The sequence below is a fragment of the Sebastes fasciatus genome, chromosome 1, assembly GCF_043250625.1.
Source record: "Sebastes fasciatus isolate fSebFas1 chromosome 1, fSebFas1.pri, whole genome shotgun sequence".
In the NCBI taxonomy this organism is placed as follows: domain Eukaryota; kingdom Metazoa; phylum Chordata; class Actinopteri; order Perciformes; family Sebastidae; genus Sebastes; species Sebastes fasciatus.
Window position 1 is genome coordinate 19,897,641 of NC_133795.1, and position 12,849 is coordinate 19,910,489.

The 12,849-nt window shown below is 39.7% G+C and overlaps 1 protein-coding gene across 3 annotated transcripts in view; it reads right to left on the minus strand.

The window, feature by feature from the left end:
• Positions 1-12,849, minus strand: part of grm7 (glutamate metabotropic receptor 7) — a 335,453-nt gene that overhangs the window by 218,727 nt on the left and 103,877 nt on the right. For all 3 annotated transcript variants that reach the window (XM_074636571.1, XM_074636580.1, XM_074636586.1), the window contains exon 2: positions 2,957-3,173. In XM_074636571.1, coding sequence (XP_074492672.1) covers positions 2,957-3,173 — 217 coding nt within the window. The remainder of the gene's footprint in view (positions 1-2,956; positions 3,174-12,849) is intronic.

The window sequence follows — 12,849 nt, forward strand, 5'->3', positions numbered from 1 at the left end:
GAAATGCAAAATAAAGCCAGGCTGAATGGGAGATGATACACCAAAACTCATGTCATTTCATAATGCAAGCTCCGATTGATCCCAAATGTAGTGTGATAGTGGCCAGGGGGTTACTATACATGTATAAAGAAACATAATGTGAATATATTGATGCATTGAGGAAATACAATACTACAAACACATAAGTATAATAAGTGGAAATATCAAATATGAAAGTATATGATGAATATATTAATTTACTTTTTGGGCAGCTTTGGCTGTGATTGTCTCAATATCACCAATCAGGGTTTGCTGGAATGTTATGACTGTGCTGAATCCAGCAATATATGATATGTAACTGTAGCAGATATGCTCAGTCGTCTACATTAAGGAATGTATGACGTGTTCCAAACATGAAATAGGGGTAAATGGCATGTCTGCAGTCAATATAGATACTTAAAAATACACTTCAATCAAGGAGAAATTGTAACACACCACTTATTGAAAGTTTTGTATCAACTTTAATTTAACAAGTAAATTAATGTACTTGTTGCAAAAGTAATAATTTGCACTTAAACTTTAAAATTTGATTATATAACTCCCATACATGGTCTATTTTTCTCTTGCTTTTTTCCATCTTTTGAATGCATGAATAACTTTCTTATAGGTGATAGTCTGGTTATTGATTTATCTGCTCATTTCCTCCGTCAAGGAGGTTATGTTTTCGATCAGGTTTGTTTGTCTGTCTGTCTGTCAGCAGGATTACGGCCCAATTTAGGTAAAACTTGAAGGAAGAGTGTACCATGGGTCAAGTAAGAACTCATTTCATTTTGGAGGGGATTCAAATCACAGTACGGATACAGGCATTATTTTAAGAGCCTTGGCAGATGTCTGCAGTCTGTGAGCGCCTTTCGAGTTACCTTTACAAACAAGAACACAGCCAGAGATTAAGGCCAAATATCCTTTCCTAAATATCATTTCAAACATAACCTGTTGAAGGATAAAGAGTGTGAACACTGCTTGGGGTGACACTGAGAAGGTCTGCTGTGCAATTCATTTTATCAAATCAAGGTTCAAAACCCGCCACAGATCAATGATCAAGGACTTATCCATGCGGAAATATTGGCCAACTGTTTGGTGTTCGCACAGTTAAAAGATTTCTGGGCGCCCTCTGTGCACCCTGGCAGCGCTGTGTCCTTTAATAATCCTCTAAAAACTGCAGCACATAAATGTCAGGACACATCCTAACTGGTGAGATGTGAAGAGTCATCAAATTGCTCTAAATGTCACTGAGATTATTCGGGGAGCAATCAACACCACTGTATACTCTAATTAATTCCTTTCAAGCTTCTGTGACTCAACGATTTATATCTGATCTGCTTTATGTTTATTTATAGGTATATATGCACATATTTTACTTTTACATTAAGAAAAACATGTTTCTGAGTTTTGGGGGCGTAAAGACCAAGACTATCATTTCAAGTTATGCCGACCTTACACCAAACGACTTTTTAAGTGATTTCACTGTCGCAGATATATTTCCAATGTCGGAATAAAATCATGAGAGTTCTGCTAGAGTTGCGGCGCTCTCCCGTGATCTCGATCGTCTAGTGTAAGGTGGTCATAAAACTCAGTCCAAACTGTCTTAAGTCTTTTGCTTGTCTCAAAATTCCAATAAAATCAAACAACTTTAATATATCGTAAGTTCAATGACGCACACATTGTCAGCAACCAATAGGTGCGCTCTCTCCAGCGCCAAACAGGAAGCAGCAAACGGGGTAGAAAGTAAGCAACAATTTTTTTAAATTTCCACCAGGAGCAGGATGGAAATCATCTCAAAAGGAATCTTGTCTCATTAATAGTGAGCCTGCAAATCCCCAGTCTTTGCAAAATCTTATAGTCTGTGACTAAAACTCTGTGACTTAAAACACATTCAGTGGCGTAAATATCAACAGCTTCAACCGGTGCGGTGCACCGGTTGAAGCTGTCAGGGGCCCAAAAATCGCCTTTCTACACCGTGTCGACACAGAATCCGTTATATGCACTTCTGTTACGTCACGTAAACAAACCACATGGGCTACCTATCAGCTGTGCTCTCGAGATCAGACTGGAAACGGAATAACTTATCTTCCTTTGTTTGTTCTTTTTTAAACAGAAAACACATTTAATAGTGTGATATTTACTGGAAATGACATACAATATAGCCAACAGCAGTAGGGAACTTTCAGCTCTTTGGCGATCTCCCTCCAGTCAGCTGCCACCTTATTTAGGTTTTTGTAGTGAATTGAGGAGGTGTTGTATAAATAACTCGTCATTTCAACTTCACCAATCAGCCACTCCTGGTCAATTGTGGCAATTTCAAGGCGAGCGACAAGAATAAATATCAACAGCTAGGCGTCTGATAAACGTTCAGCTCAAAACGGCGTGCCGTATTATGGAGTGGGATCAGGGATTTAAATCTATAACACTGTAAATGTTACGTCTCATATATTGGCGCTCTGGCTGCTGTCCGTGGTGCTGATCTAAGGCTGGTTTGCAGTATGGGAGTTGCAGGGTGAGCCGCTCCATGGCGGCATAGCAATTGTCTGCTTTGCAATTGTCTGGAGTGGTTGTGTGTTTATGTGTGTGTGTGCGCATGAACGTGAGCTTGTGTTTGGGGCAAGGGCCAAAGAAAAAAATTTGCACCGGGGCCAATCGCAACTTTGTTACGCTGCTGGACACATTGTCTTTAGTTGTGGGAGGGTGTCAGACTTCAGTCTTCTAAACAATTTGCACTCCATCATGTTAATAAAGGGGTTTAGCACTGTGGCCTGTCCTCAGACAAACTCAAGACAACTGCGTCCCCCGATGGGAAATTCTGAGCTCTTCCATTGATAGTGCAGCAAAATGCCACTCAGATATAAACCTGGTAAACAAGTTATAAAAGAGACTCTTCCATTGATTGATACAGAAAGTCGTGGCTCATCACCAGTCCTACCTGCTTCCCTGGAGAGCTGCATGAAGGCGTCCACCCCCTTCTCCCCATAGCTGCCCTCCGAGGCCACCGTGGAGACGTAGTTCCAGCCCATGGCCTTGACGATGTCCACCATCGCCTGGGCCTGGAAACTGTCTGGAGGGACCACCCGAGAGAAGAAGTCATAGCGCCGGTCGTCACTTAGCTCCGGGGCAGTGGATGCATAGCTGATCTGAGGGATCTGGAGGGAGAGAGGGGAGAAAGAGGATGAGGAGTTAGGACGGTGGAAGCGTGATGGATCAGTCTGTTCCTGTGGGGGATTCGGAGAGTACTGTAATCTTAGAGTACTGTCTTTTTTTTCCAATGATAATTATTGAAAATAATATCAGCTGTACAGAAACATACAAATAAAGCACAACTGTAAATGATTGTCCCTCCAAAGCCCTCTCCCAACCAACCCTCACCTATTGCTGATACAAAAAGGATTAAGAACAAAAAACAGAGTTAAATAAAAAAAAAGAAGAAAAAAAACAAAATAAGATAAAAAATAGTTAATTCAAATAAAATAAATTATAATAAGTAAAGTACACATTGACAGTAATAATAATTTTAGTATAAATCCCAAACTAGAAATAAAATAGGCTGATCAACTTTACATCAAATACTCAATGCTTCAAACAAGATGCATTCAGTCGTCTCATAATACCAGGCTCAGTGACATCAAGTACAAAGCACCATATACAAATGGACAAATTGACTCTTAGTAGTCATTTTTGTTTGCATAATTCAAACTTTATGATGTCATACATCTTTGCTGATGGAGATAAATGCATCTCATATGCTATCAGTCTATTAGACTGCACAAATACACTCCGTCCAATTCAAATTAAAACATATACTACAATAAAATACAAGTGGTCTCAATCATAGGGAAGCACTGTCAGTCGGTCAAAATAAGATAAGAGGGACTGCCAGGTATAGTAAAATTTCTGAGCTGATCCACGATTGACAAATTACATTTTTCCCAGTTTTTATTATACAACGTCATATCCTACTTAGAGTACTGCAATATATATATTTGGGCTGTCAATCGATTAAAATATTTCAAGATTCTCGAGATTATTCGCAAATCAATCACACATTTTTTTATCTGTTCAAAATGTACCACAAAGATAGAATGGTCAAGTATTTAATACTATAGCAGCAAATATGCTGCTTTATGCAAATTTAGGTATATATTTACTATCGGAAATCCATTAACAACATAAAACAATGACAGATATTGTCCAGAAAACCTTACAGGTTGTGCCTTTAGCATAAAAAATATGTGACACCTGGTTACCCATAACTCCAATTCTTATTCACATATTTTGAGGTCGGAGGTCAAGGGACCCCTTTGAAAAGGGCCATGACGTTTTTTCCTCGCCAAAATTTAGCATAACTTTGGGGCGTTACCTCCTTCGGGATGATGCCAGTATCTTCGCTTTAACTTTAAAACTGCACCCGCTACAACCTCCCAAATATCGATTGCGTTAATGCGTTGTTATCGCGTTAACTTTGACAGCTCTAATATATGTGAGGTAGGATGTTGTTGCTTAGTAAATCTTCTCTGGATGAGTGAAGATTGAAAAACAAAAAAGGCTAGGGAAAAAAGCTAACATTTATATCAGGCACCATCCTGTCACAATGTTGACCACAGAAAGAATTAAAGGACTGAAATATAGATTTTTTTTTATATATTTCTGCTACTTGAGCAGCACTGTGACTGACAGGTACAGACAAGAAGATGGACTAAAACAAGGTATGGACACTATTGGGTAAATTAATTAATCCTAGCACTACAGCATTATCAAGCTAAACTGAACTGTTTTCAAATGACTGAAACCTGAAGGTTTAGAAAGAAGGAAAACAGTAAATTTGAGAAAGAAACTTTGTTTGAAAGTTGGCTGATAAACAGATGGGTCTTTAAAACATGGAGCTGCAGCTTAAATGATTTAACTGGAAATTGAGTTTTGGTTCAGGTAAGAATTAACTTTTTCTCAGAGCCAGTGCTAATATATGTAAGAAGCTGATAATAAATGTGGGAGATGAGAGCGGATTTCCTCCGTTTGCTGGAAGATTATTTTGACACAGCAAAGAGTGAATGTGTTGGTTATGGTAATGGTAATTACACAAAATGTGTGAGAGGTCAGGGATTATTTGATCTCTGTCCATCAAAGTGTTCACTAATGGCCAGTCAAAATTAAATTCCATCCCTCAGGAAATTCTCTGAGAAACTCTTAAAGTTGCAAATCCCCCCACTAGAGATTTCTTCCAATTAGCCTTTGATCTGTTGGGAGATGCACTCACGCTCACATTATGTATGGGTTGAAAGTTTGACGCATGCAGAAGAATGTTGCTCTTTCTCTGTGGAAGGTTTAACACTTAGACACATTCCTGTCAATCCACAGTGTATTACAGACGGCTCATTACTTTTGTTTGTTTTTTTATTTAAAAAATGAAATGTATAACACAAAGATCTGGGGAGTAATAGGATTTTGGAAATAGCATTTGCCGCATAAACACTTTTTCTTTAACATAATCAGCAGCTTATTTGCACTTTCTCCTTATTTTTCTTCAGTTTCTATGACCAGAGAGATTTCCTGAGCTGCATACATCAACACAGAACCTCATTTACTTTAAATTGTGGGGATCAGTGTCAGTTTTGCAGGAGGTACAAACAAACATACTTTAAACTAGGGCTGACAATCGATTAAATTATTTAATCATGAATAATCACAAATTAATCTTGTATTTTTTTTCATCGGTTCAAAATGTCACTTAAAGGGAGAATTGTCAAGTATTTAATACTCGTATCATTATGGGAGTGGGCAAATATGATTGCTTCATGCAAATGTTTGAATATATTTATTATTGGAAATCAGTTAATAACACAAAACAATGACAACTATTGTCCAGAAACCCTCACAGGTACTGCAGTTAGCATAAAACATATGCTCAAATCATAACATGGCAAACTCAGGCCCAACAGGCAACAACAGCTGTCAGTGAGTCAGTGTGCTGACTTGACTATGACTTGCCCCAAACTGCATGTGATTATCATAAAGTGGGCATGTCTGTATAAGGGGAGACTCGTGGGTACCCATAGAACCCATTTTTATTCACATATATAGAGGTCAGAGGTCAAGGGACCCCTTTGAAAATGGACATGACAAGTTTTTCCTCCTCACAATTTAACGTAAATTTGGAGCGTTATTAAATTTCCTTTGCGACAAAGTAGTATTATGGATTATCCATCCATCCATGGATCCCAATGGATTCTTTAGGTTTTCTAGTTTCATATGATACCAGTATCTTCACTCACTAAAACTGAGCCCGCTTGAACCTCCAAAATATTGATTGCGTTAATGCGTTAGAATAAACAATAAAAACATAGTGGCGTTAAAATGAATTTGCATAGCCCTAGTTGTTATGTGTTGTTATGAAACTTTGAGTTTTTATGAAGCTATGTGTTGTTATGAAGCTATGTGTTATGTCATGTTATGAGGCTTTGTGTTTTTGTAAATCTATGTGTTGTTATGAAGGTATGTGTCGCTATGTGTTGTGATGAACCTATGTGTTGCTATGTGTTGTTATGAAGCTATCTGTGGTTATGTGTTGTTATGAAGCTATGTGTTGTTATGTGTTGTGATGAAGCTATGTGTTGCTATGCGTTATGATGAAGCTATGTGTTGCTATGTGTTGTTATGAAGCTATGTGTTGTTATGCGTTCTGATGAAGCTATGTGTTGCTATGTGTTGTGATGAAACTATGTGTTGTTCTTAAGCTATGTGTTGTTATGCGTTCTAATGAAGCTATATATATATATATATAAATTAGGGTGGGAGGACAAATTAAGGTCAGGTGCTTCAAATGGTCTACATACTGTATGCTATGAGGATTGACATTTACAATGGAGAGCAAAGTTAGATGAAAGTGTTTCTCCAAAGCTCCAGTGACGCTCACAGTCACCTGTCACCGTGATGCAGTCGCAGAGCCCTGAGCTCTTTTACCAAACTGTGCTGCTTTAGTGGTTATGTCCTTGAAACGTAGCTGAAATGGGTTTGGGCTTCTATGGCTTCTGACTCAACATGTCACAAAGGCCACCTCATCTGGCCTGCGGTGATAGATGCTGCATCATGCCCGCACACACACACACACACAGCCATAAAAACACACACTCCGTTGAACACAAACACATAAAAACACCCTCACAAAATGAAAAGCACACACAAACAAGTCATTGAGTCAAAGTACTGTTGCACAAACCACGCAGAGCACAGAGAAAAGCATGCAAGCACATTAATATGCAGATGTGACACACACACACACACACACAAACACACAGTGTAGGGTAGTTTTTTGCTGAATCTGGGGTGGAGGCCTACGGCATGAAAACACAGTAAAACCTCAGGGAACCAGAAACACCTTCAACCTGCTGCTCCTGCTTTATTCTGCACCATGCTCCTCTCCTCACACGCACACGCACACGCACACGCACACGCACAGAGTCATTCAGGAATGTACATTTTGTGCTGGTTCATCACAGCTACTGGAAGCGCTGACACTTTCCGAGGCCATTATCGTCCCAGAGAGGGAATGGAGAGGAGATCTAATATTTGTGATGTCATTCAATAGTCAAGCGAATTTTAAGTGAACTTTTGAAATGCCGCAAAAACAGAATTGTGAATAAGTTGCCTTTCCATCAACTGGTTTATAGCGAATAACATGGGCTACAGCGTAGTTTTTTTGGCTCTATAGGCTACGCATGGCTGTAATCCAACATTAAACAGAGTAAAATGAGAAGTGGAGGTTGCAAACTGGAAAGAAAACAAGTCGCCTTGGCCATCTAACCATCTACGGGAGAAAAATGGAGAGAGGTTTTCAGAAATTTGTTTCAGTTAGGCAAGTTGTAATTGTTGTTTCAGCTAGAATTGACCATGTTTCATGCAGACGAAGACAATATAAATATTCATCCGGCAAGATGGCAACAGCGGAAACAGCTGATCAGTCACGTGAGGTAAATGTTTGCTTCATCAGAATTTATTCGGCAAAGGCGTTTCCATATCCCATTTAACTCTTTTTCAACAAAGGCAAAAAAACACCTCAAGCAACTATAAAAACGTAGTTACTGTTGCCAGGTAGGACAAGCTTGACAAAAAGGAACTCTGGTGGTCGGAAACACTACCGTAAACTTGTCTACATGGACCGCCAAAATTAACACAAAATGAAAGTTCCTCGTAGTAACTGTCACTATATACAGTGTAATGTATCTGTGAAGATTGTGACACCCCTGTAATGTGACTTACATAGTAATTTTGCCTTTGAACAAACATAGCATATAGTACAATTCAACAGAAAAGTGGAAAGTTGACCGAGGTTCTGCCAGGTTCCAAGCTTGCTCAACTGACTGAAAGGGGCGGTACTTAGGAAGGGTCAATTGAGGAAGTTTCATCAAATTTCGCTGTTTCAATACAGCTTTTCTAATGCAATGCTTCAAAATGGGCATTCAAATATGGGAATGGAAACACAGTTCCTGTCACAAAGACAGAGAGAAAGTAAGACTACAGACTACAAACTGATTTCAGGACAAAATATACAACCTACTCTCGACCCATGTATACATTTTCAGCCGAATAAGCACGGCCCAGACTGACCTGTAGAAAATAGGGCTGGGACATTGCACTATATTTTATATATATATATATATATATATATATAATTTTATATATATATATATATATTTATATTATTTATATACGCATTTATTTGATACTGTGACGATACTTGAGTGCCGATTCAATATGTATTGCGATTCTACAAGTATAGCAATTCGATATTACGATTGATTGACGATTTTGATGACCATGGGAAAAAGTTGAATCATACATTTCAATGGACTTTTACTCTGGATAATATTTAAATTAATCCAGTAAAAATGTTTGATTTTCAGCATGTATATAGTCAGAGATGTCCTGAAGTCAAATATATCAGTTTTGCGATTTGTGTTGATGACGGAAATGGAATACAGCCTATACGACGTCACATTACTCAGACTACAACAATAAAAGCGATAACTTTCCCAGCCCCGAAATACATTTAAAAAAAAAAGAAAGACCCAAGCACAGTCAGAAACAAATAGATCCGATAATAATTAGGTATTAAATGGCTCGATCAAAAATGTAGTCGACCTGAACAGACCCTGAAACAGAGAACACCAACAGCGGCAGCATGATGATCCATCAATTAACAAGCAGCCACATTCAAATAGAGCAGCGATATAAGTTAACCCAATACTGCAAACCAGTAAAGTCATAGAAATTTATGCCAGGAATATTAAGTTTATATGCTAATTTATTGGAATAATATAAACTCCTACTGTATATCCGCTTGCTGCACCAACAATGCAATATTCTGTAGCCGAAGATCCAAGATGCCCTCCTCTCTATTGCAGGCTTTTTTTTATTGTATGTTCCACCTACACCTCATCCCCGACAAGACAAGCTCGGTCACTCTTCTGTCATTTCCTCACCTGCAAGCGATCCTCTCAAAAGATAATCTTTTCTCAGGTCTCCATGCTTTCAGGAGCCAAAATAACCTTTCGAGCTGATGGATTTGGTGTTGAACAGCCTCATCTCTTTCTCTCACTGCTCCAGTGACGGTCAGCTGTCCAAGTGTCACCAGGTGTAGATGGTTCACGCTAGCTGAATTTGGGCTGGCACCTCCATCACCTCCATCTCCCGAAATAGTGATTTAGGGTAGGAAAACCATTCTTACATTTATCATCTCAGTTAATGCGCTAAGCCAGAGGTTTCCGAACTGTGAGGCACCTCGGAGGGTTGATGTAAAGTAAAGATACTGTGTGAGGAGAAAGGGACAGGTGCATGCAGGAAGTTAGTTTTTGTAGTTTGGCTGCTGATTTGACTGCTGCAACACAGACACACATATGGAGGATGTTAATGTGCTTTAACCAGATTGCCACAATTTGTGTCAAAAATCGCATTCCTTCCCCTCAGAGTCATAAATGAGTCAAGTCTGAGGACAGAAATGTCAGTGTGACTTCTCGAGGATATCATTATCTCTGATGTCCATCCAGAATAAACGTCTATAAATCCACGTAGAAATCATAGAAAAAAGACGCTGCAGAATTTGCCAGAGAATCATCATGTTTTTCACAATCATCATGAGAGTCACCTGTGTCCCTGTAATAATTGTTCATTTATCATTTGTTATATGGCAAATATATGTCAAAAAAAGATCAGAGTATTTTTACATCAAAATCGGATCAAAAGTATTTTCTTGTCCTAGTAAACGGTTTCGGAATCATCCTGCACTCGTGGGCGTTTACAAAAATCATCCAATCAAATGAGACTTTGGGCAACTAGCCAGCCAATCGTTTATGGATTTAATCAATATACGTTCTTTGATCAAAGTAGTTATGGAGAGAGACAGGAAGAGATGTGTTTTTGGATATCAGTTGGCAAAAAGGCTGGTTTCCAAAACTATGTGGCTGAGGTCGAATTCATTCAAGAGAAACTCTACCAATTTTCAACCGACTCTGTGTCACTGCAGTGCGTCAGTACATGCAGTGACTGTCCACTGGATGATGACGCGAAGCGACCGCTGGAGTTTTGCCGGTGGGTGAGCGGGGGGCTCCGGGCGCAGTTCCCTTTCATCTCTACCTCATCCTCTGCCTGATCTAACAACAAGTGAGTGAGGTGTGTGTATGTGGAGCCAACAGTCCTTGGCTCTGTAGCTCCGTAATCAAGGTTAACTCTAAGCACGGCCACTTTTTAGCGGCCCAATCGAATGTGAACGATTTGATTTAAATCCCTCTATTAACTTTACACCGCTTAAATATTCTGTTTCACTGAGAGATATGTCACAGTACATCAGTTGGAGACGCTTTAACTTCCGTTTCATGGGTTTTTCTTCAGTATCAAATTGATCCAGTGATAGTTGTTTGTACATACTAAGCCTAACTAAGTAGTTTTGTTGCCTAAACTTAACCAAGTCGATCTTTTCTGAGGCCTAAGTAGTTTTGTTGCATGAACCTAACCAGATTGATCCTTTCCTAAGCCTAACTAAGTCGTTTTGTTACCTAAACCTAATTAAGTAGTTTTGTTGCTTAACCCTAAGGAAGTTGTTTCCTGTGGAGACGGAAGTTTATTTTGAAAAGATTATGCATGTAACGAGCAAAAATTGACACGTGTTGCCGGACATTCAACGGAAAACGAATGAAAAAGGAGGAATGACTTTTTCGGAAGATATCATACGAACCGTTGTATAAGAATATGTTGCTTCAAGAGAGTTATAGTTGAGTCAAATACTGTAGATGTCTTTCATTTTTGTACTGACAAGTTGCAACGTCCAGTGTCCAAAAAACATCATCGTGCGTGGGTCCACCAGTGGTGTCTTTCTCAGGGTGAGGACAATCCTCTCTCTCTCTCTCTCTCTCTCTACCTGTCTCTCCCTCTCTCTGATCTAATAAATGGAAACTGAAACCTCCACTGTGGCCTGCAGGAATGAGGTTCTGGAAAATCCCCAGCGAGCTTACACAGCACACTGGTGTCCCTGGGACAGCTGAGAGGACTCATCAGGGCTGTGCTGGTTACTGTGGGAGCCCACATGGTGAGTCCACAGAGGGGGGTATCATCTCCACATTTTGTGAAGCCCCAGTGTGAGCAGAAACTGACTCAATTTTCTCAACTCAGAGCCTCGAGGTCATCCCTGACAATAAGTGAGGAAATGGAATGAGAGGATCTCTCTATGGGTAAATCTGCTGCTCAGCTTTAACACTAGGTATGTTATTTATTGTGGCATGCAAATGGATGTAGAAGATCCCCAAAATAATGTTGCAGTGGTAAACTTAGTCAGAAAAGAACTGAACTTATATACTATTGGAATGATCAGATGAGATGAAGATGAAAAATGAGAAGATCCTTCTGTGTTTTTCCTTTTTTCCCTTTGTGTTTTTGACCCAACCCATCAACCCTGAGCTTCTCCCTACGCAGCGTTCGCCGCTCTTTATACTTCCCGGTTCATAATTACGTAGATTACATTCAAATTAATTTTGTGGGGACCATCACGAAAAAAAAGTGAAATTCGTGTCTATGTACATGAATCAGTAGATTAAATTTCATGACTATTTCACAAACTGCTGTGCGACTGGTCTGGTTGTGCACATCCCAAACCCTGTGACTTTAAGTTGTTAAACAGGCTACAAGAAGAAAAAAAAGAGAAAACAATGAAAATGGCCGGACCTCCTCATCCTCAGCTTTGCTTTGAGCTTCATTTTAATTATGTGAATTGATGATTATAGACAGCTTGATCCTGAGTGCATGAGATGTGTCTTTGATTACATACAGAAAATAACAATACCACTGAAGGTTAAGACTGAATGTGCATGTTCTGATGTTGAATAAGCCCAGTGCATTCCAAAAAACACAGGACACAGAAACAAATACAAATAGAGGTGAGTGACGTGAGGAATAAAAAGGAGCAGTGTGTTTGAAGCCCAAAGTTTGGCAGACAACCAAACCCTCCACTCTCTGCCCCTTTGATAGATTAGACTCATAAGCGGCTCGGTCGTCCCTCTCTGCCTCGATCATACCTGCCTGCTGGCATCCCTCTTTCTTCCCCTGGACACGGAAAGGTCAGCACCTTGACAGCTTCAATAAAACACAACCTGCGCTACAATGTGACAATGGCTAAACCCTGCATTGATCCGAGACACAGAGGCAGAAGGCGGGGTGGGGGGAGCAGTCTGAGGGAAGCAAACATGACCTGAGCTGGAAGGTGACAGCGACTAAAGCCGCATTGATCCAAGACAGATGGCAATAGAAATGAAGAGGAGGGAGAAGTTATGGACATCGAAG